Source organism: Callospermophilus lateralis, chromosome 4 (genome assembly GCF_048772815.1).
Source record: "Callospermophilus lateralis isolate mCalLat2 chromosome 4, mCalLat2.hap1, whole genome shotgun sequence".
In the NCBI taxonomy this organism is placed as follows: Eukaryota; Metazoa; Chordata; class Mammalia; order Rodentia; family Sciuridae; genus Callospermophilus; species Callospermophilus lateralis.
The window spans coordinates 54,465,689-54,489,372 of NC_135308.1; the positions used below are offsets into that span (position 1 = coordinate 54,465,689).

Consider the following 23,684-nt stretch of genomic DNA (forward strand, 5'->3'; position numbering starts at 1 on the left):
TCATGTAATTTGGTTAATGTCCCACTGGGCTTAGGTGTTCTAAATCACAAAATACCTATTAAACACTTTGTTATATCATAAAATCAGTCAAATCACATGCCTAGGACCAGCTTAAGAGAGCTTCTTTGAGTTGGCTCAATTTATGTTAAGAAGACATCATTTTCCTCTTTGTTTTTCCCCTTCTCCTCAGTTCTTCTCAGTAATGAATCTCAGCATGTCCCACAGTGTTCCATCAACACCTTCCAAATGCACCCAAACCTCCTTTCCTGCCCACCCCCACCCCACTGCTTTCTGCTTGAGAGCTCCTCGTATCTTAGAAAGTTTTATACATTTTCATTTTCCATGAGATGTTGATGAGAGATTACAGCTTATTTTGTAATTCTTCCAAGGTGTGTTTCCATATTAGAAGCACATCACAGAGGGTTGGGATTCAGATGATGCAAAGGAGACATTTGGGAGTTAAAATTTAATGACCTCAGGAATGAGCACCTCCTCAAAGTCTGCAGCTTGAATGCTTCATCTGCCTATGATGGGTAGATAGTCATGGGGAAAAGTCTCATGATGGGTAGATACAGTTACAAGGAGATGTAGCAATCTTCAAGTTCACATCCCCTCCCTTTGAATAAGACTGAGCTGGTTACTGGTCTCCCTCCCTCTCCTGTTATCCAGGAGAATGGAGAAGTCAGATATTATTCCTGCTCCCTGACACCAAGATAGAATAGGCTCCTCAAGATGAAGTCAGCAGTCAGGTAAAAACCCACCATGACATTAAGCCAAGCACTTAAAGCTCTTTAGGTCCCATTCTGATTCCTCAGTCCTTAGAAAGAACCTTGGGACATCAATTATGCATCATAAAGATTTCTGCTTTGAATTTCGCCCTTGAAACCCAACTTACTCAGTTCAGTGAGGGTGGGGATTCGTCGGTATTTTGATTTCCCACAATAGTCTCTGAAGTCAAGCAAACACACTTCTGTAGAAAGAGACAATAACAACAACAACAACAACAACAAGAGAGCACAAATGTAAATAAAATAGTTTGCAAACCTTGGCAAGGATTTATATGAACACAATGTGAATTGATGCTTTATCTTAACAAATTTGCTCTCAAACTCAAATCCCAAATCTTTTCCTATACTTAGAAAAAAGAGTATATTACAATTGTACCTTTTCTGTAGAGAATTGGTTCTGGGAAACACCATAAACCCCAAAACCCTTGATTACTCAAATCCCTTCTTTTATTTTCTTTTCAAAACACTTCTTATAAAGTTATATAGTATTTGCATATAACCTATCTACATTCTCCCATATCTTTTATCTCCAGATTACCTATAATACCTAACACTAGGCAAATGCTACGCACCTAAATATTATATTGTATTGTTTAGAGACTAGTGGAGAAACAGGTCTGTACAAGTCTCAAGAGTTTTTTTTCCAAATACTTCCCATCTGTGTTTGGGTGTAATCCAGGTGTGGTGGATCCATCAGATGAAGATAGCCAATTATATTTAGGTCTCCTCGGCATCTCCTTTTGAGAGGGGTAGTATGTATGTGTGTGCATATTTATGTGCATATTTTCTAAACAACACTTTGAACACTTTGACTGGACTGCAAAAACTGTCAAAGCTCTTTTTGGAGTTGCTTATTGACATCGTGATTAAGATATGATTATCCTCCATGATGTGATGATGCTGGGTAATAACTCAGTCAGTTCCTCAAACCACATTGATTTACTCATAGAACTTTTAGAAAACCATTCACAACGTGGCAGTGCTGCTCCATCCGTGTTTTTGGACACATGGCAAATGAATTCTGTTTCCTGGTATCCTTTTCTTTGAGATCTTCTCTGGGTAGAGGCACTTGTGTATGTCTTCCTTCTGCTCAGCAGAGCTGACTGGGTGAGGTACCACCTGGGGATCTTGACTGCTGTGCTCAGTCTATAAACAATCTTCCTTTTGCCTTAGGAGACAAGACACTTCAATCTGGTGTGAGCCTCCACTCTAGAAGAGGGATGACATACAGCACCTGCCTGGAACATGGTTTCCTCATGTAGTGAACTTTGAAGAGTCTTTAAAAAGCATGATATGAGAATACTACTCTCCAAAGTTAAAGGAAAAAGTATAAAGGAGACAGAGCTATGGGAAATGAGGGTAAATTTTTTTTAAGTTAATTAGTGGGTAGAGTGCTTGCCTTGCACAATAAATAAATAAATAAATAAATAAATAAATAAATAAATAAAATGTTAACTACCTCATCATAAGTGAGGCCTCAAAACTGTTGATCCCTGTTCTTGAACTTTTCTGAGGATGCTATGTAACAGACAAAATATACTGTAAAAATTCAAAGTCTGCTTTTGATTAAGATTCTCCATTGCTTTGGGAAAAAACAAGTAATAGGGTCTTTTATTGAACTGAGCTAGGTGATCCATAAGGGAGAGGGGAGGTAGGGAAGGTGGATAGGGAGTGAATGGAGATGCGAGGCCTTCTGAGAACAGACGCAGGACAAGAGAATCCAGCCACTGAAATCGAGACGGGAAAAGATGAAATCCAAAGGGAGATTTTTTCCCCCAGATGGAAGTCTATGTACAACAGTATTTATCACATCCTCCATCTCCCCAAGAAGTCTTCAGTAAAAGAGACACTTCTTGTCAATGCACAGTGGAGCTGAATATATCTCTGACATCCACCAATATTCTGAGTCATTGATATAGTCATGGATATAGAAGCTCCCATAATTAACCCAATGCACTTGGCATTTAGAACCAGCAGTGACCTCAGGAATTTCCTAAAGTCCTTTAGTTGTAGGGGAAGAAATGGAAGCCTAGAGGGCTAACTGGATCCACAGTTTTTTAAGAGGAAAATTTATATTGGTGGCTAGAGATAAATCTTACAGTTGATGGACTGAAAAAAAATCTCTGAGATTTTTATAATGCAGGAATACTTGAGGGAATTGAAATGCTACCTTATTCTCGGGATGTACAAGATGCTTTATCTGCTTTATCCCTCCTTTCCTCCCTCCCTCCCTCCACTTCCTGCCTCCCTTCTTCCATCCTTTTTTCCTTCCTTCCCTCCTTCTCTTCTTCCCTTCCTTCTTTACCTTCTTCCTTCCCTCTTTCCTCCCTCCTTCCCTTCTACAAACACTTAAATCATATCTACCTCACTAGAGGACTAAGAACAGTCCCCCTGACCCAGCTATATGTCACATGTTGCAATTATATTTTTTTTCAGATAGTCATGCCTATAAAACCCCTAAAGATTTTAGAGACTAATAAATGAGGTTGGGGAGGTGACTCCAGTTGGGGCTCAAAGGGAGGCATCTTTGACACCAGAACATAATCCTGAGGAATGAGAAACAGCCCTTTTCAGGCAGAGGGAATGGAATAAGGGACCTAAGGGAGGAAAGGTCCAGCATGAACAGGATGAATTAGGAGGAAATTCAAACTCCCCATCAGCCCACAAGACCCTATATAATTTTTGTATAATTACTACTGGCCAACATTACAGTTTAAAGCAGGGAACTGAGATTATCTGATAAATATTTGTAAAGGATCCCTCTGGTGGCTGTGAACAGTAGACACTGCCAGGTGAAAAGAGAATTACATGACCGTCACATCAACTCTGTGAATGGAGTGTGACTAGATCCTCCAGGAGAATAAGGAGAAACTCAAGGTTTTCATACCTTGTCCCCTGTCACTGGCTTGTAACTGATGGGTGGGGTGTCCTGATCAGCACCCATTTCAAAGCTCATGTCCTTCTCAGAGTACCTACTTTGTCCCTCTATTAGGTATGCAATGTGTAGTTGGTCTTAGTAAAATATTGGGATCAGTTTCCCTCAAAGGGGAAACATCTCAGTGGGGAAACCCTCCTTCGAATCCTACTTTCTCACTCCAGTTCCCTGCTGAGAGGACTTGGGAATTCTACTTGGAGTAGAATGCTCTGTGTGTGCAGAAACATCCACTTTAGCTAAGGTGACTGCATAAAACATCTGTTTCCAAAGTTGACTGAAGGACAGCAACGGAATTTCCACCTCAACCCTATCTCCCTTATAGAGCGATGGTTAATTTGAATAAGCGTCAGATCATAGCCTGAGTATATTTTACTAATGTCAATATTTTTGCTGCCTAATAGTACATCGTATTATACCTGAAATCTTCCAGGTTGGCAGGGTGCTATTACAAAAGATTGCTTAATTGTAGATTACTACTGTACATTTAAATTTCAGTAGCGTATTAAGTTGTCAGACTTAATTACCGTTATATGTTTAGATTATGCCACAGATTATTTAGTTCAGTACCTAGGTTTGCCAACCTGTTCTTGTGACATGACAGGGCAATAATTAGAGCATTACTGAAAAACCTTTGGGTTTGCCATGAAGATGTCCAGGAAGCCTGGTGTTCTTAGGGACCTTTGCAGAGTCCTTACTCGGTTCTTCCCTCGCACCTAACATGCTGTATGAATCTCTGCCGTAACTTAACTTCATATGTGAGTTTGTCGTGGTGTGAAGATGTGGACAAGCCCCATGACCTCACAAAAGGCTCACCAAATATGCTGGGACAAGGTTTCTCAATCTTAGTGCTGATGACATTTCTTTATCACGTGGAGCTGTCCTTCTGGGTTGGAAAAGGTTCAGTAGCATTTCTGTCCTCTGCCAACTAAATACTGGAAGTATCCCTTTTGTTGTGACAATCAAAGCTGTCACCATACACTGTCAGAGGGAAAAACTGCCCTTGGCTGAGAACCACTGACTGAAGGAAAGGGAAAGAAAACACCCCTTGAGGTACTCAGTGAGGAGGGATTGCACAATCCTTCATATTTCAATGCTTAGAGGAGAGTTTACACCTCTTCAATCAATATGGTGCAAGAGGATTATTAATGTGGAAAGGGAAGACTGATTAAGAGGGACAAAGAGGCTTCTCTGAGGATTAGAAATTTCTACATTCAAACTCCAGACTGACTCTTATGATGCTACAGAAATTGGTGAAATTCCTGAGCAATTATTCATGTGTCTCCTCAAAATGTGCTCATACTAGAATTTCATTGATGGCTTACTACCAGATAAGCAGATTTGATGAGCTTTGTCAGGTAGGTTGCAGAGTCTATGTGGACCCAAATTTCCCATCACTCTGATGGGTAAAATCCCATTCATATAAGGAATGGTGCAAAGCCTACAAGTACTTGTCTTTTTATCTTTGGGGAAATTGCCTGCTCACTCCTTATGATCTTTCAAATAGTTTGACATTCCTTCCTTTTTTCTTCCTCTTTCTATTCCTATTCCACTCTTTCCTCTATCTCCTTCTACCAAACCAGTCAATTGGTACCTTAAGGGCTACTTTCTAGACTGTAACAAAGTACCTGACCCATCACACAAAATCAACATATTTTTGTTGAATAAGTAAATAAATAAATATATGAAAATCACTAAATATAGGGAAACCAGAATTAGGATCACATGTTAATGTTTTCCTAGCACATAGAGGAAGTGAGGTTAAAAAATAATAATAGGAAGGACTATTCATCCAGCCCATTAACAAGATATCTTATGATGGTATCAGTTTATATCAGGTTTACATATTGTGCACATTTTCATTTCTATATGCATGATACTGTCTTCAAAGTGAACACATCTTCTCTGTCCACTTGCAAGCATGCATGCATCTAACCACAACATGCACACACAAACACACACACACATCATGTGTGAATATGAGGAATGACTCTATTTGCTAAGCTAAGGAATCCTGTAGCACAACACAATAGCCTGTTTATAGATCTTCTGATTCTTTCAAAAGAAGAAAGGCTCACATCTCCTCACTTGAGCTGTGTATGACACTTTGATATTCATGAAGTACTCTTTTATTAGATCTATTCTCAAAAAAAAAAAAAAACCTTAAAACTCTGAATGTGAAATCTTGAGTTGGATTTGATTGCTTAGTGGGGATGTGTAGCCAGCTCTGTTCAGCTACCAAAGTTTAGATTGCCCCTTTAATCCTTTGTCCCCAAAACCTTTTATGTTCCTGACTAACAGTAATACCTGGGAGGTGGTAGTGGGGGTTCTTTTGGTTTCCCAGTTGTGAACATTTTTATCCACAGCCATAATCCTGGAGAGCCTTACATTGTCATTGATATTTCTGACTCTCTAAGTACCAGACAAGGTGGATAAGCTGTGGTCAGCAGTGATGTAGCCTGAGGACCCAGTGTTTCATCTTGAAGTGATTTCAATTAGGTTTTATTTTTATTTCTTGAATTGTAAGTCTCTTTTAGATATAGAATATTCTGCAGTAATAGTACTTTCACATTCAGTTGAGTGGTGGTCAATTTTTGGAGAGATACTAAGGTGTAGGACTTTTCCCAGTTAGTGGGAAGAAGGAAAATCACAGCTTTGTAGTGGGTATTAATCTCAGTCACATTTTGGTCCAGCCCACTAGCTTATTTACTGCAATTCAATATGTATTTTTTAAGCATCTAATAAATGATAGTAATTGTACGGGTGCTAGGAGGAATCCACAGAGGAAAATACATGATCTCCACCCTAAAGAGATCCCCTTTGTTCTCTTACTATTTCTTCCCAATATGATTCTGAAATGGGACAGTGTATAAAGGACATTTAAGATAATTTTCTGAAATTAACACATTGAAAGCATCTTGAAGAGTAAAAGATAATTACAATTCCTTTTCTCAACCATGAAACTAAGAGTTGTACCTTGAATACCTATAGATTCAGTGAAAAATAATTAATAATAATACTGTTATTAATTATACCATGCCAATTTCTAGGTTCACTGATATTAGATTAATAACAACAAAAATAATAGCACTTAGAATTCTGTGATTTCTTTTCTTAAAATGGGAAAACAGTGTTACATGAATTTTTTTAGAAGATGAATATTGGTCTTCATTTGACTTAGAATTTCAGAGAAAATAATTGTAGGCTACTCCTATTACAGTATTGTCAGAGTTGGAAGGAATCTTTGAGGATATCTAAATCAACCTCTCTTATATTTCATAATGAAAGTATTTCAGAGAGGAGTTAGTTTTCTGTCCTTATTTCATCTTTCCTAGCCTCTTCCTATCAGGAGTACTATTCTGACCTTTTGTTGAATGTTTCTCAGTAGAGGGGACGATCCGCAGTGATCCGATATTGAGAGTGGCCATGATGGTCTCTGTGTCTACCAGAGTCTGGCTGCTTGATGGCTTAGATGAGGGTGCTAAGATAGCACACATGGAACATTTCTCTATGTTGAGTGCCTGTAGGTCTGCAGGATAGAGTGCAGATCCCTGATGAGAGAAAACCAGATTGAGAAGGAACTTTTCAGATGAAAGGATTTGATATCATGGCTCATAGTGGTGGGTCTTTGTGGGTGATGTGATTTGCACACTCAAATATCTCCAGCATCTACTGGCTTGATCTAAATACTTATTTACTTGATATATGACATATTTATGCTAATCATTATTACCTTGTTGTGAATAGATTTCACAGACCCTTCCCAGAGAGCAAGTTTGGATGAGATAAAAGCAGGCAGTGTGGAGAAAACAAGAATTCATTTACATGACTTAAGTGGGAGAAGAGAAGTAGTGTATGGTGACAATGGTGAGAAAACATTCAGAGAAAGGAGAGGTTATGGATCTGAATGAAAATTTTGCATCCTTGCAATCTTGCTAGTAACCCAGCCTATATGTATACTCTGGGTTAACTAGCAACATGGCAGTTACATCTTTCCTTTAGTGGACAAATAGGGAATTATCTACTTCTATCTATCTTCAGGAAACATGGAATCTAATATTGGTAATACCATATACTAGCTGGATATGAGACTTCTAGTCATTTTCTTTTCTTCATCATATGAACTGAAGCAAGGGAGGTGGAACAGAGAACTTTGTGATGTCTTTTTTGTTAAAAATGTTAATTTTTTTAGTTGTAGTTGGACACAACACCTTCATTTCATTTATTTTTATGTAGTGCTGAGGATGGAACCCAGGGCCTCACAAGTGCTAGATGAATGCTTTACCACTGAGGCACAACCCCTGCCCCTGTGATGTCTTTTTTAATAGAGCAAATGTAATTTGATTTTTGAGAGAAACCTTTTCGAAGTTTGAAAAATATTGCTTACATATTGCCAATATTATTTTAGAAAAATTCCAAATGCTTTGGCATACATAGTAGACTTTTTATCTAGAAAAATGGTAGCATACATTGGGATAAAACCCATGAGAGTAATGAAATAGATTGGAACTGCAATACCACATAAGCATCCTGTCTAAATGGATCCTGTCTTAGACTATTTTCTGATGCTACAATACAATATCACAGACTGGGTAACTTATAAAGATAATTCTCATAATTCTAGAATATGGGAAATCCAAGATGGAAGACCTATATCCAGTGAAGCCCTTCTTGCTGCATCATATCATGGTGGAGGGCATCAAATGGCAAGAGTTCACACACCCACAAGAGAGGATGGAGCCAAACTTCATCTTTAATTAGGAACATATGCTCACAATAACTAATCCCACACCCATGACAACAGACTTAATCCATTCATGGGACAGAACCTTGCTAACATAATCATCAATTTAAGGTCCAACCTATCAACACTGTTACAATGGCAATTAGATTTTAACATGAGTTTTGGAAGAATATTCAAATTACAGAAAATCTATATCTCAAAAATGTAAACCCAATTCTAACACTTCCTACACTTATAAGGGACCATGTAGCACAGTGTGTTCCATATAAGATGTCTCCAAAAAAGATGAGAAAGAGTGCAAAGACTATTGGCTTAGGTTTGGCCATTAAGAGTCAATCTCAGAAATGCAGAGAAACTCTTCTTTGTATAAATACCATAAAATATGGTAGTTTGAGCAAAAACCCAGGAACCATGATGTCTACATATAAATTTTATTTTTTTAAATTGCTGTGTTATCTTCAGCAAGTTAGTTATTCTTTCCATACTTGAAGTTCAACATCATTAATATCTATCCCCTAGGGTCATTTCAAGGATTAAATGAATTAATACAGTTAAAAATAATTAGAACAGTTCTGGCCCTTGGTATGCAGAATACAATTGCAAACTGTTGTGTTATTAATTCTAGTATTATTATCATTATAAATATTCATTATTCCTTATATGATACTTACAGGCAGAATATATATATGGGGGAAATTCCGGAGAAATCGCCATTCTTTTTGCATGTAATCCAGAGACCCAAGGAACACAATGTCTTTCAGCTCCTGCCGGGTATAATTGCTAGCTCTTAGGGGCATCACAAAGTTCCGAAGCCCCATCAGGGCTGTGTGGGCATCTCCAAATACGCACGCTATGATGTGGTTCCGAAAATCATGTTTTGACTTTTCAGATCGTTTCTAAGGATAAGCACACCAAAGTTGAGTCATTTCATAAACAAGATAAGAGTTCCTCAAGGAGGACACCTACTTTCATCCTGACTTGTCTAGGTACATCCACAGTGGTACCTTCATAAAGTTAATAGATTTTGAAAATTGCTTATAAAAGTGCAACTTAGGCTTAAGTGGTGCAATTATAATTTGTGTCTTTTCTGTGAAATTACTTCCTATTTCACCTTTTTCTTCTTTTAGTTTCCTATCAACCTAGAGTGAATCAAGTAAAACTCAGATCAACATTAGTTTTCAAAATGTAAAACCACTGGGTCAAATAGGGAAAATATTTCTTAATTTTTATTATTTGTGTTTAGCCTCATATGTGCTATAGTCTGATTGTGAAAAGCTGAGATTCCAAATTCCATTGTCAAACTTAAGTCTGCTGGAGAGCCCTGAAAATTATATTAAGTTTGTAATATGTTGAGTCATTCAGTGGTTTTTCATACAGTTGTTTGAACCACGTGGAATTGCATTTTTGCAGGTCAAGAATGGTTGAGTATTGGCCATTTCATATGGCTTAACCTAATACATGGAACTGATTCAATAAACTTTCCTGAGTCAAGGAAATTCATCAAGCCAAGCACCCAAAAGAAAGTTTACAAAAAAGCCATTTGATCCTAAACAGGTCAATTATTAACATCACTTCTGTTTCTAAGACGAATATAATATAATTTGTAGGACATATATTGAGATTAGGGCTCCTCCTTCATAGACACTCATAAAAGCAAGTGTAAGTGAAAAATTGATATTCTGTAGGAAACTTATTTTAGGCATCTTTCTAGTCTTTCAGGGAATGGGTGATGCCTCATCTATGGTGTTGAGATGGAATGCAAAGTGCACTGGACGTGAAGATGAAGACTCGACTAGGTATTCTGGCTCTATCCCTAGCTATGTGAATAAACAAGTCACTTTAACTTCTCTGACCCTCAATTTCTTTATGTTTCAAATGGTAAAACATAAAAATAAACATTAATTTTGTTGCGGGAATTAAACAACATACTGAAAGCATCATGCTTGAGGGATTAACTGTTGTTTTGTAACTATGGATCCAATCCGAATGTTACTTGGACATTGGGAAGCTGGTAGAGAACAAGTTAAATGCATTTTAATTTCACATGTGAGCATGTTCTGCATTCCTAGGCACATAAAGATGTACAATATTTCAAATGGATATGTCGTTCTTTATTATGCCTGTTGTTTTTAAGGTCAAATGACAAACTTCTACAAAACAGGGCTTGACAAAGTCTAACAGGATAAATAAGTAGCATCTGACATCTCCCCAATTAAAGTTGATCAGATTAGCCAATACTGGGAAATACTCTCTTTCTAAGGGGATCTTCTTGTGAGGGGAAATAAAACTATTTGTCTGGAGAGCTTTGCTAGAGAGTGATATGAATCTTAACCAAATCTATTAAATAATTGTCTGCAGTTAATCTGATTAGTTTTAACTTGAATAATGAAGCCTGTAATGGTATTTAACGTAACATGCCTGAAGTCCAACAATTACTCTTCTGAGGAGAACTAAACAATTAGAAACAAGATACATGGCGGAATGCATTTATGGGCACAGCTAGAGAGGCGATTTCTTTAACAAACTGTAGCACAAAACTGTCTCCCAATTAAGAAAGATGGTGGCTTTTGGGGGGAAGGAGAGGTTGTACTATTTGTTCAAAGTAGCTTAAACTGAATATTTCCACTTGATCCTTCTGCAAATAGAACCAAGTTTGAAGCCTTCTTGAATTTTGTAGTCTGGAAACTTATCCCTTACAGATACAAGTTTTAAAACCCTTAGCATTTCTAAAACTAAAAGGCCTTCTACACTTAAAGGACTCAGTGGCTGCTCTGAGTGACCTATATTCCATATCAAGTATCATAAGGGAAATATCTATCATTGGCAATTTGTGCTTAATAAATGTTCTAATTAAGTGTTATTTCCCTTTCTTGGTCTCTTGGCTGCCTTTATCAGAATTTGATTTCTTCACCTTTCTTTCTAAAGATTTGCCTCCCACTGCAAACATGTTTGGCTTCCTGCTCAACGGATGTTTATTTTGCATAGTTTAGAATAAGACCTAATTGCTAAAATGGTGCGTTTCAGCAACCCTAATAGTCTTCCAGTTGATATGACAGCTATGACAATTTGATACTTCTGATTAAATGATTGATCATACTTTTACAGAAATTGGAACATATTCTGTCAGGACATTGGCACTGAGCCACAAAGATGTTTGTGTTTATGTGAATGTGAGTAAGGAAAAAGAAACTAAACTACTTTTGGAAAGCAACACAAAAATTATAATTATAAATTAGTCATAGAGAAGAAAATTATATAGGGTTCATACAGATGAAAACAATCATTTTTTATTAGTTAAATGTATCAGTTACTTTTATAGAGAAAAAAAAAAACCTGAAATTATGCTTGAGTTTTTAACTCTGGATAATGGGAATAGATGGGGATCCAGAAAACAGATGTAAGAGCCTGGGTTAGGATGCAAAGCTTCTTACAACTTGGTTGTTAGCATTTCAGTAAACTGATTAGTTTTTCTCCTTGAGAGGAGCAGGAGGGACAGAACCATATCTAATAGAATTTGCCCAGGTTATATATAACAAATACATATTTTGGCTAGGGTGTGTAATAGAAGCAGGGCCAGCTTCAAGAAAAAAAAAAGTATTCTAAAAGTAACATTTCAAATCCAGTAATTTGGGGGAGATGTTTGTTTATTTTAAACAAAGGAATGACTACATAGTCCTTGTAAACAGTAGGTTTTCCTGGTGGATCTAAATGAATTAGATTTACTGGAAAAACCTCAAAGTTTCAGAAAAGCATTATTCTAAATAATTGAGTCAGCTAAAGTGTTAAAACAGGAGGTGCAGTTGAAGAAATTGAAGTGTTTCAAATCCCACTATATTATCCCTGCAGTCAAATGTCTCAGGGATTATATTGCATATCATTTCATTTTGCAAATTCACCATTTACAAAGGAAAATGACAGGTGCTTATAATCAGAAGAATGACATCCTTTACCCTGACAGATAGTCTATTTTATTTGATAGGTGGTGCAAGATCACCTACCAAAGTTACCATTTCCAAAGGGACTGCTTTGCACCAGTGAAACATGCCCGAGCCATCAAGTTTGTCAGATTCTTGCTCTGTATTGCCTAGAAGAGTCCTAAATACGGAGAATGAAAAGTTAGTTTGAGACCATTTGGGGCTCCAGTGTAAAGAGCTAAGTTGTGGAACTCATCAGAGCCTGGAGCCCAAAGTAGAGTCTGCCCAGACTACCTCTTGGCTGAAGAAACACTAACTCCTAAAGGAGGAAAAATCCGGTTCTCTCTGTAGATTAGACATGCCTTGAAGGTATTATTTCTATTCTTTATTTTGTTACTATTATGATGCCACTATTGCTTGGCAGAAATCATGAGTGGTATTGTTGGCACCTTGATCTAGAATTTAAAAGGCTGTAAGAGATTGAATTATGTGTAACCCTTTTCCTTAGCCTGTTTTTCTCCTGTCTTCTTTCTGTATTTTTTCCTCATGGGTCCCAATTGAAACTTCCCAATTTGCTAAATGCTCTTTGCATTCTTTACAGCTTCCCTCATTGCCCTGCATTTGTCTAGGCTTTGCTCTGATCCTGATCTACTCTTGGAAAAGGCCTCCACCTGATAGCTCCACAATGCAGTTAGGCACAGTATTGCTTTGCAGTATGTTTTCAGCCACTGAAAGAGTTTGATGATCTCTTGGATCTCAACTGCTAAGAAATGTATATGTGCTTATTGGAGAACAGAAAAAAAAATCAACTCTAGAATATCAGAAAGTTTAGGGTATAGAATCGACCCAGATAGGCCAGGTAAAACTAGGCTTAGGCTGCATAAGCAACCTCAAAATCTCAGGGGCCAAAACACAACACAGGCTATTTCTAGTGCACTGTATAGTTTATTCTGGGGAACAGGTGCCTTGGCTTCCCGCAGTCACTCAGAGCCTTGGGGTAACAAGAGGCTCTACCATCTTTTGGCCACATGCATCCTTCTTAGTGTAGCAGAAATGGAAAGAACTGGAAAACCAAGCCTAGGCCTTTAATTGTTTTTGCAAAGTGACACACATAGTTTCTGCTCACATGGTGCCAGAACCAGTCACATAGTTCCTGTTAACTTTAAAGGGACTGGGGGACATGAGAAACAATTGCCATATTTGGTGAGCATTTCCATCTCTGCTGGAGACTTTAAGGACCTCCCCCCTTATTTTATAGATAAAAGGAAAGAGCTGACAAATAGTAAAACCAGCTCAGGAATATAATGCTGAGATCAAAGTCACAAGTGTTCACAATACCCCATTCTCCTTTCTTTCCTGAGCAGTTATATGGAGCCACATGACAAGTTCTGTCCAGTGAAATGTAAGAAAGGATGACTGAGGTAGTGAAAAGCCCTCATGTGACTTTGCAGACTCTGTCCTAACCTGCTATAGAGAAGATCAGCCTGGGTGCATGAGTGGTATTGAGGAGCAGAACATGTGCCTCCTTTGACCTATGTTGGAGTCTTCATCATGCTAAACCCTCAGAGATTTCCTGTTTGCTAAGTAAGCATAAGTCTATCCTATACTGACACAAATAGCTCTTCCCCAAATCATGTACCATATTCTATCAGTAGTTGGAAAAGTTTTGAGGGATTGTTTTCTGAAGTTTGAAAAAAAAAATCCCTTTTTGAGATTTACTCTACACTTTAGCATATGAAAGGTCCTCAAAAGTCATACAATGAAGAAACCCTTTAAAAATTATATAATCCAGTGCTTCACAAATTTATCTAACAACAAAAACTCTTTTTACTTATCTACATATTTATTTATTTACTCATTTGATTAATTGATTTAATTATTTAAAAATATTTGTTACTAATTGCTGAAGTACCTTTGGGGACATACCAATGACACTAAACATTCAGCCCTGGTAATCAGTAGCTTATGACATCACTCTCCTGTGAGATTTTCCTGTACATCTTGGGAGAAATACAACCTAATGTCATCTGTGCTGGATGGAGTTTTAGGAGTTTTTCTGAGCGCTAAAGTGCCTAGATAGTCACAATTTTTCAGATAAAAGAGCTTATTCAAAGTTATAGAAGTTTCAGATCAAAAGTCATGGGAGGGAGGGGGAACCTGAGCAGCAAAACCTGAGTAGGGAGGGTGGAGCTCTAGAGAAAAGTTTGGAAAAGCAGAGGGCAATTATTAAGGAGATCAGATAAGACCTTGATCAAATCCTTTGTCTACCTCTGCATTTAAGACCTACTTATAATTGTAGTGGAGTTAGTAGGTTCTAGTCATTTTACCATTCAGAAGATGTAATGTAAGCCTCAAGTTCGGCTTGACTAAAATGGATTCTTTGTTCATTTGAATTAATATGATTGGTGGTTTAAATATCAATAATTCATGAGCCCCAGTACTGAATTTTAACTCCTATGGCTCTCTGAATGGTACTAGACAGAACCATGGTGGTGGCTTTATGCTGAGCATGTGAAAGGATCTCACAAGGAAACACACCTAACATCTGGATCTGGTTTTGATTTTTTTAACAGGATTTGGAGAACTGGCTGAATTACTTACTCATAGAACCTTTCTCTCTCCACTATCCCTCAGATTTCTGAAAATATGTGTTTACATAACTTTCCCAAGTTAGTTTTTCCTGAATACTTTGAAAACATTTTGGAAATTTCTATTTTATCTTCATTGAAAGGGCTTCCTTTTTCTCTATTCTTTCCATTTGAGTTCACGGGGAATAATGCTACTTTCCTTCTTGTTACTTTCTTCAGCTTTTTTTCCATTTCTTTGAATCTCCACCCTCCCCCTACTCCTATGATGAAGAGTCCTTGGTCTGGTAATTAAATGCCCATTTTGAAAATGGAAGATGATGTCCCAAGAACACTCTAACTTGACTTGGAAGAGCAAATCAATCACACTATTCTATCATAATGAAAACATGATCTATGTACACAAGCTGTCACAAACATCTTTCTTCATTCTGATGTTATGGAAAACAGATATATGCCTTACAGGAAACACCTGTTGGACACATGCATAAAAGAAAAGGCTGGAGGTGACCCATTTCATCTTAAAGGCATCCATCTGATGTCCTTGCCAAAGCAAAACTTAATGCAATTTCAGTCACCGTCCTTATCTAAAGTTCCCTTCTGCCATATGCTTTGTAAATGGCATGATGCTTGCAGAAATATATCTTCCCAAAGAGACCAAAAATCATCTCTGTGAATCTGAGTCTGAGCAGTCTTGGAACTTGAGAACAAGGAATAGAATGTAAAAGTTGATGCAATTGAAGGAAAAAGTAGCTGTAGAACACCATCCAGGAAAGGCCACATCCTGACCATTGACAGAAGTCTCTTGGGCGAGGGGCTTTGTGTGTGAGAGAGGCTGACTAAAATGTGAAAGGAGTTATCTGAGATGGTCCTCAGAAGAATGTGTTTAGGATGAGGATGGTTCTAGGGGTGGTTCTCTGGTCACAAGATGTGCTTCTCATTGCTCAAGCTACAGTGTGGTACTTCCACTTAGGAGCAGTCAGAAAGAACTTGAAACATTCTTGGAGTTCGGCCTCTGGCCTCCACCTTTGGAACTTGATAGGTCAAGTGTCCTGGGTGAGAACAATTCTCTCAGCAGTCTACTGATGGATGCACTGTGCAACACATGATTGATACCTGCAGCTATTTTTTTCCCCTATGCCTGCCTTTTGGGGGTTGTTTTGATAGACATGAAGCCAATGTCTTTTTTTTTTTTTTTTGAAGCCAATGTCTTATGATCTCATGTTTGCAGGTGCTCTAGAAAAGAAGATGTACTCTTTTCTCTATTTCATTTTTCTGAAACCATTCTGGTCTTACATGTTCACAGCAACTTACCCTGCAAGAATCCTATCATGTAGGGGCTGAGGATGTGGCTCAAGTGGTAGCGCACTCACCGGGCATGTGTGCGGCCCGGGTTCGATCCTCAGTACCACATACAAACAAAGATGTTGTGTCTGCCAAAAACTAAAAAATAAACATTAAAAATTCTCTCTCTCTACTGCTCTATCTCTCTTGCTCTCTCTTTAAAAAAAAGAATCCTATCATGTAAAGAAAAATATAAGAAAAGGATCATATGCCTTTGGTTTCCAATTATGGCACCTGATGCGATAGGATTAAATCATGTTGCTTTTAAAGGTCTATTAAGATAGTTGATTAGCTTCATAGTGTTAGGCAGCATGATTTCCAAGAGTAAAAAATATGCTGTCACTATTTCCTCAATTTGTATACTTGGATTATTCCTGAAAAAAAAAAATCTGATGATGATTGAAATCCTCTGCTGTTCACCATACCTAATAGAAAGTTCAAAATGTATCTACAGTTCCTTTTCCTTTTTTGCAAGCCTCATTTTTTTGATGTTAGGAAATCCTAAATTAATGCCTATTTCACTTGAAATCCCTTAAAATATCATATATAATATTTATCTATATAGAGATATAGATATGTAGATATTTTCATTCAATATATATTTTAATTCAAGGCTTGAATTGTAAAATTAATAAGTTATATAAAGTCTGAGCAAAGGGAGGAAAGTCCTCTGGCCAAGTGTTGGAAAGGACAGGAGGAATGTATCTGGGTGTTCAGGAGTTTAAGTGACTTTCTTAGTTTAATATTTGAAAAATTCATTATAGCTCTCTCTTGAAAGTAAAGGTCAAGTTTCCACCAAAGGAAGAAGGGAAAATCTGGAGTCCCAGGGTGCCTTTGATGGTGCCGAGAATTTTGTATTTGGAAAGCTATAGTTGCCTTCTCTCTAATGACTTAGTATATACCCACAAGGCTATTCAGTCCATACTTGACTTACAAATACTCATTTATCGCCAGTAATGACTACAACTTTATGTATTATGAAAAAAATTTACCTAAAATTTGGAAAAAAACGGGCCTGTTATATAACCAGTGTTTCCCACTCTCTCCTGCTCCAAGGTCTGCACCCCCATTCCACATCATCGTATACTTACACCCACATAGTCACATATCAGAATCTGAGCCTAATCTTTAAGACCACAATATGATTTCATTTTTCTAAGTTTCATCTAGTTGCCACTTATTCATTACAAGACAGGTAAACTTGAGAGTTTTTTTTAAACAGATAAGTTTGTACAGTTCACCGCCCCCAACCCCATAGACACACAGATGAGCCTGAAAAAGGAATCTGTCAGCTCTGAGTGACTTCCAGGACCCAGTGACTATAGACTAGGCTTGGAAAGGTCGTGAATGCTATCCATCTTCTCTGCAGGAAAAGCCCTCTGTGCTTGCTTCCTCTTCCATGACAGAAGGAAAGCACAGACCAATCTCTCTGCCTTCTATTCAGCTCGACCATTATCCTTGCTGATATCCCTTTCCTGGGTAAATGGCAGAAAACCTGCCATGAAATGTCAGGGCACATGCCATGCATTGACAAGAGCCTGGTCATTTCCAAGGCATCAAGCCCACTTGGTGGATTTCTGGAAAAACCTTAGAGAAAAAGGACCTAAGGAACCCTCTACCCACCACCTAGGGGTGATCAACTGTTCGGGTTCTGATTTGCTTGGGATGGGCGTTTCCTGGGATGTAAGACTTTCAGGGTTAAAACTGGTTGCTCTATTTCCAAAATGAGGTACTGATTTGAAAAGCTCCCAGGGAGGGAAGAAGAGGCAGGAAGAACAAAACACTTGAAACATTATACCCAGAAAAATCTTTCACACTTTGTCCAGGAAAAACTTTCCACTCCTTTGCTGTTTATAAATTACTTTTGCTGGTGTTCAAAGAAGAAGAGGATAGCTAGGTGGCCAAAGTCCTGTTTTAAGACAATTGATTCTAGTGAATTATAATTCCCAACCTTCTTCTGATTTCTAATCTCTCCAGACTCTGCATATTTGAGGTCTTCATGGAGTCACTAAGGAATTATAAACTCTAATAGTAAAGACAGCAGATAAAATTTTTAAAAATCTGTAAATGGTATTTTTTTTAAAAAAGGTTTATAAAAATTCAGGGTATCAGTATATCCAATATAGTCTTATTTCAGTCTATATAGGAGAACAGAAAATGAATTTTAGGGTAAAGCAAATCAGCTGTGAATGGTGTTCCATTTGCTTTTAACTGCTGCTTTACAGATGGAGCCTATCAAATCTATGGCCCTCTGGTTCTCAATGTTTACAATTTAAAATTTCCACAAAGAAATTTTCTCCACCCTCTTGCTTAAAAGTTAGACCCAAGGTCAGAGTGGCCCCAGTCCCGGTGAAGGCAGAAATGGGATGATGATTCCAGAAATGGATAGATAAACCCAAGTAGTTTGCAGTGGAGCATCTCTCTATTAAGCTTTGCTTTATTTTTGATGAGTAAAAACTGACAGCTTTTCTGCAGAACATTTTCTGTGAAAATCTGTGGGTAGGTATCTCAAACTTAAATTGTTACCAGACAGAAGAGCAAAGAAAAGATAAAAAGGCAATTTCCCCCTTTTTTACCCATTCCCAGATGGACCCTCATTTTATGGATATTGCATTTGAGATTTTCTACAATGTGAGGACAAATGAGACATGACCCTTGCAGCAGACATCTTTAGTAAAGACTAGAGTCTGTGCCCTGGGCAGGAAAGCCAGGTGCTCAGGGCATGTCTCACCTCTCATGAGAACCATTTCCTTAGCCAATATTTTCAGCATAAAGTTGTATTTTTTAGATGCTCTTTCCCACACTTTCCCCCAACACTTTCTAAATATCAAATGACATAGTAAACATACAGATTGATCTAAGTGAAAGATATCCCCACCCGATTCCCCATAAACAGTTTTAGGATACAGGGTCTTCTTTGTTCAACTGAATGGGAAATAAATAATTAAGTTATTGCTATGATACTGTCGATTGTATAATACATCAATGAGAAAAATGCAAATCTTAGGCAAAAGGCTTTTTCTTTTTCTTTTTTTTTTTTTGGGGGGGGGTGGTCTGTGGAGATGATGAATGAGAGCATAAAATACCTGAAAAATCACCATACTTTTCATTGAATGGATACATATTCCGAGCTTCTATGGAATTGGGCCCAGGTCAGAGATCAGCATGACATAAATGCTTTTCTTATGCAGTGGGGTGAGAGGCTTGCCCTGGAAAATTACTAACAATAATACCCCCAGAAATAAATTAGGACTGAAAAATAAATGGTATCCATGTTACTGGCATGAGTGTGCATGTGTGCTTGTGTGAATATAGAAAAGAGGGAGAGGGGGTGAGCATCAGATTGAAGGGTATAAACTCTGCAGAGGAAATTAAAAATAATTCCAAGGTACATGAACACTATGGATATTTTTTTCCTAGAAATAATAAGTAATTGTGAAATTCTCTGCATCCATATCATTTAGCTTCTCTGAAATCCTTGTGACCAAATGTTGAAATGGAGATGAAATAGAGTGCTGGTGATTACGGATTCTTGGAAGCACTGGCAGGACCTAATGATGTGTTGAGGGCCGTGGACTTTCAAGATTTCCTCCCATCTGGAAGCAATCACTGGGGGGAAGAAGCCTGTTGAATATGGGTATCCTGAATGTTATAACATTTTACCTAGCACCTTGAACTGTCAAGGAGCAATGAGGATAATGGAGACAGAGGCCACTTGGGATCACTCATGATGTTGAACCCTCCTTCTGCTTGGTGTGCTACATGATGGCTATTTTAAAAATCTGACATGCCTTGATTAAAGATGAAAAGTTAGAATTAGGGGTCTGTGATGGGGCTGGGGAAGGTTGTGTTTTGTGATCTCTAACAAGAATATTAAGATTGGGCTGTTCTTAAGGGATGAAAGGTGAGAGTTGGGGTATTTTAGTGGGAGGTAGAAGAGGATTTACAGGGTGAGATAGTCTTAATAAGGCAGGGAAGAGTCTCTTACTTGGATGTTCCCTATGTGTCAGTTCTTTAAAGGTAAACTGGAATAAGAGTGGGTAAGAAAGAGAAGATTCCCCACCCCCCGGCTTCTGTTTACTTGTAATTTGAAATTATGTTACTGAAGCTCATTAAGTCCTCCTATTTCCTTATGTGTGAATCTATAGGTGACATTATAATCTGAATTTCTTGAAGCTGAGGACTGTAGCATAAAGAAACATTATGCTACATCTCTTAAAACTCAAGATGGGACTCTTGGAAGAGTTTATTTATTTATTTATTTCCTTTCCAATATTGTTATTTTAGTTGTAGCCATGGGAAGATGTGGAGAAACAATATGATTCTGGAAACTTTGTGGGAACTTTCCTACAATTTAATAATCAACACCAAACACACATGTACAAACACAACTTTTGGCAATATAATTTCATTTTATGTTTGATATAAGTCATGAAACCTTTTTGCATGTTGGTAAGTAAGAGTTTTCTGTTTGCTTGTTTTCTTTAGTACTAGGGATGGAACCCAGGGCCTATTGCATGCTTGGCAAGCACTCTACCACTGAGATAAATCTGCAGGGATTTTTGACTCAGAACTTTCTTGCTATGTCTCACAGAAAGGGAAAAAAAAATCACTTTGTGGCCTAGCAGTAAGTCACCCAGCCAGCAGAAGTGCCTGTGTGTCCCTCTTTATTGGCCTTGTGGGCCAAGTGGAAGATCCAAAATTGTAGGCAATTCTTACACTACAATAAACTGGCATCTGTATAAGAGCTATCTAATACAAATATAAATAATATGTGTCCTCCTGGGAATAAGTTTTTGACTGTTTCTTTTGTAAGTGCAATGCTTTTCAATCATCCCTTTTTTCCCATATCACAATATCTATGGGAATAGATTCCCAGTAATGTCTGAGCTCTTTTTACTCTAAGAAAGAGTAGAGAAATTACATGTCCTGTGAAGTCTTTCCCCAACCTCTTCCAACTGACTTTATCAACGGAGCTGTCTTCCATTCAGGATTCCAGGGAAAAGGTCTAACAGTAACAGTATCAAAATTCTTAATGACCATTTTATTCTATTTCGATTCCTCTATTTTCTATGTTTTTTTCCTGTTTGTTTGTTTTAATGGAAAAATGTGATTACATAATTTAGGGTTAGTTGCTCTTAATATGGGCGTTCCTTATTCACCCTGCTTTTCACAGCTCTCCAACTATCTTTTAATCCAAACTTAAAACTTTTAATAATCATTTAAGGGTGATTGCCTTTGCCAAATTATCTTTTTTTTAAGAGAGAGAGAGAGAGAGAGAGAGAGACTTTTAACATTTATTTTTAGTTTTCAGCAGACATAACATCTTTGTCTGTGGTGCTGAGGATCGAACCCTGGCCGCATGCATGCCAGGCAAACATGCTACCACTTGAGCCACATCCTCAGCCCCAACCAAATTATCTTAAAATTAATCTTTACCTATTATTTTGAGATATTTGATGTAATACTGGTCAACTTAACTATTTAGAACAGGGTTGGTAAATTTTTTTCTGTAAATTGCCAAATAATACATATATTAAGCCCTGCATTTCAAGAGGCTACATTGGCATTATGTAGGTACTTATATAGCAAGATGAAAAAATAAATTCCCACTGATAATATTCAAAATATAGTAATAATAGTTTTGTATTTGAAGCTCCCCAAACCCCATTATCATTATTGAGTTTTTGAGTAGCTCCCTGGAACCACCCACTCACAAAATTTATCCTTATTTAAACTGACTTAGAGCTTCCTCAGTGGTAACAACCATTTTCCCTAGGACATTTTTCAAAAATAATCACCATAAAAAATTTCATGATTGCTGATACCTGATGCAGGGATATCAATGTGGCAAATAAGAGAATGACAAAACTCATTAAAAGGAAAAGATGGAGACTAAGAAGCCCAAGGATAGTTGGAAAAATTTTGAAATACTAATTTTAGGAATCTTTTTTAAAAAGTGTGCATCTGCAGAGCACATATGCCCAAGAAAGATCTATGATGGACCTATTTAATCCCTTACCTCTGGCTGCCCTTGAAATTCTTCATCAACAATAAATAAAGGTTAAGGCAAAGATGTAAACCACTAGAGTGGTGACAGGATTCCCTAGCATGCACAAAGAATCCAATGTCAGAGTCAAAGAAACTTAATGGTTCAACATTTTAAAGTCTCAATGCAATCACAAAACCAAATGAGTAGAGACTTAAATGTAAACACCTTAAAAAGAATACAGACTTTTGAGAATCAGTTCAGGAAAATCACTAAAGAGTAGGAAAAACATAGCAACAGTAAACTCTGGGGTGAAAGAGGGAAGTAATTTCTAGATACCATGTTACATTATTTAAAAATGTCTGAGTTCTAACAAGAAATTAGGAAACACAAAATACAGTAGAGAGAAGGGAATGGGGGAAGGAGAAGGAATGGGAAAGGGGAAGTACTGAGGACTGATGTGGAGCAAATTATATTCCACACTTGTATGATTATGTCAAAATGGCCCCCAGTATATGTGTAACTCTAATGCACTAATAAAAACATTCAAAAGAAAAAGGGTCCATACACAGGAAAAATAGTCAATAAAACTCTTCCAGTGAGAACCCATACCCTGGGTTTCTTAGACAAAGATTTTTAAGCAGCTATTATAAATACATTTAAATAACTTAAGGAAACTATCTAAAGAACTAAAGGAAACTATGAGAACAATATATTTCATCAAATATATAATGCTAGTAAAGAGATAGAATATCAGGGGAAAAATGGAAATTCTGGAGTTCAAAATACAATAACCAAAAATAAAATTTTAATAGAGGGGCTAAATAGCAGACTGGAGTGACAAAAGAAAGAATCCAGACTAAGAAATAGGGTAAAAACTGAAGAAATGAACAGAGCTTTGAAAAACTGTGGAATATCACCTAGTGTGCCAACATACACATTATGGGAGTTCCAAAAGAGAGATGAGAAAGGAGACAGGAGAAAAATTAAAGAGATGATGGCCAGCAACTTCAAAAACTTAATGAGAACTTTGAGAAACATAAAAGAATTTCAAGCTCTATAATCTTAAATGAATTCACACCTGGGTACATCATAATTAAATGGTTTAACATGAACTAAAGAACCTTATAAGCAGCTAATACAAAGCAATTCATCATCTACAAGAGATCTGTGAGGAGATTAGATTTCTTCTAATCAGATTAATTAGATTTCTTCCACACGATCCAGAAGGAAATAGAAGAACATTCAAACAGTTCTGAAGGAAGAAAAAGATTGCCAGGAATTTAGCAAAATATCATTTTAAAATGATGGTAGAATAAAACCCTCCCAGATAAACAAAAAGTGCCTGAATTGTTGCTAGTAGACCTCTACTACAAGTAATTCTAAAG

The 23,684-nt window shown here is 37.4% G+C and overlaps 1 protein-coding gene across 1 annotated transcript in view; it reads right to left on the bottom strand.

The window, feature by feature from the left end:
- Kcnu1 (potassium calcium-activated channel subfamily U member 1) overlaps positions 1-23,684 on the bottom strand; it is a 166,743-nt gene that overhangs the window by 15,167 nt on the left and 127,892 nt on the right. The window contains 6 exon segments of the mRNA XM_076855278.1: positions 896-948; positions 3,676-3,717; positions 4,593-4,603; positions 7,116-7,271; positions 9,136-9,360; positions 12,463-12,548. Coding sequence (XP_076711393.1) covers positions 896-948; positions 3,676-3,717; positions 4,593-4,603; positions 7,116-7,271; positions 9,136-9,360; positions 12,463-12,548 — 573 coding nt within the window.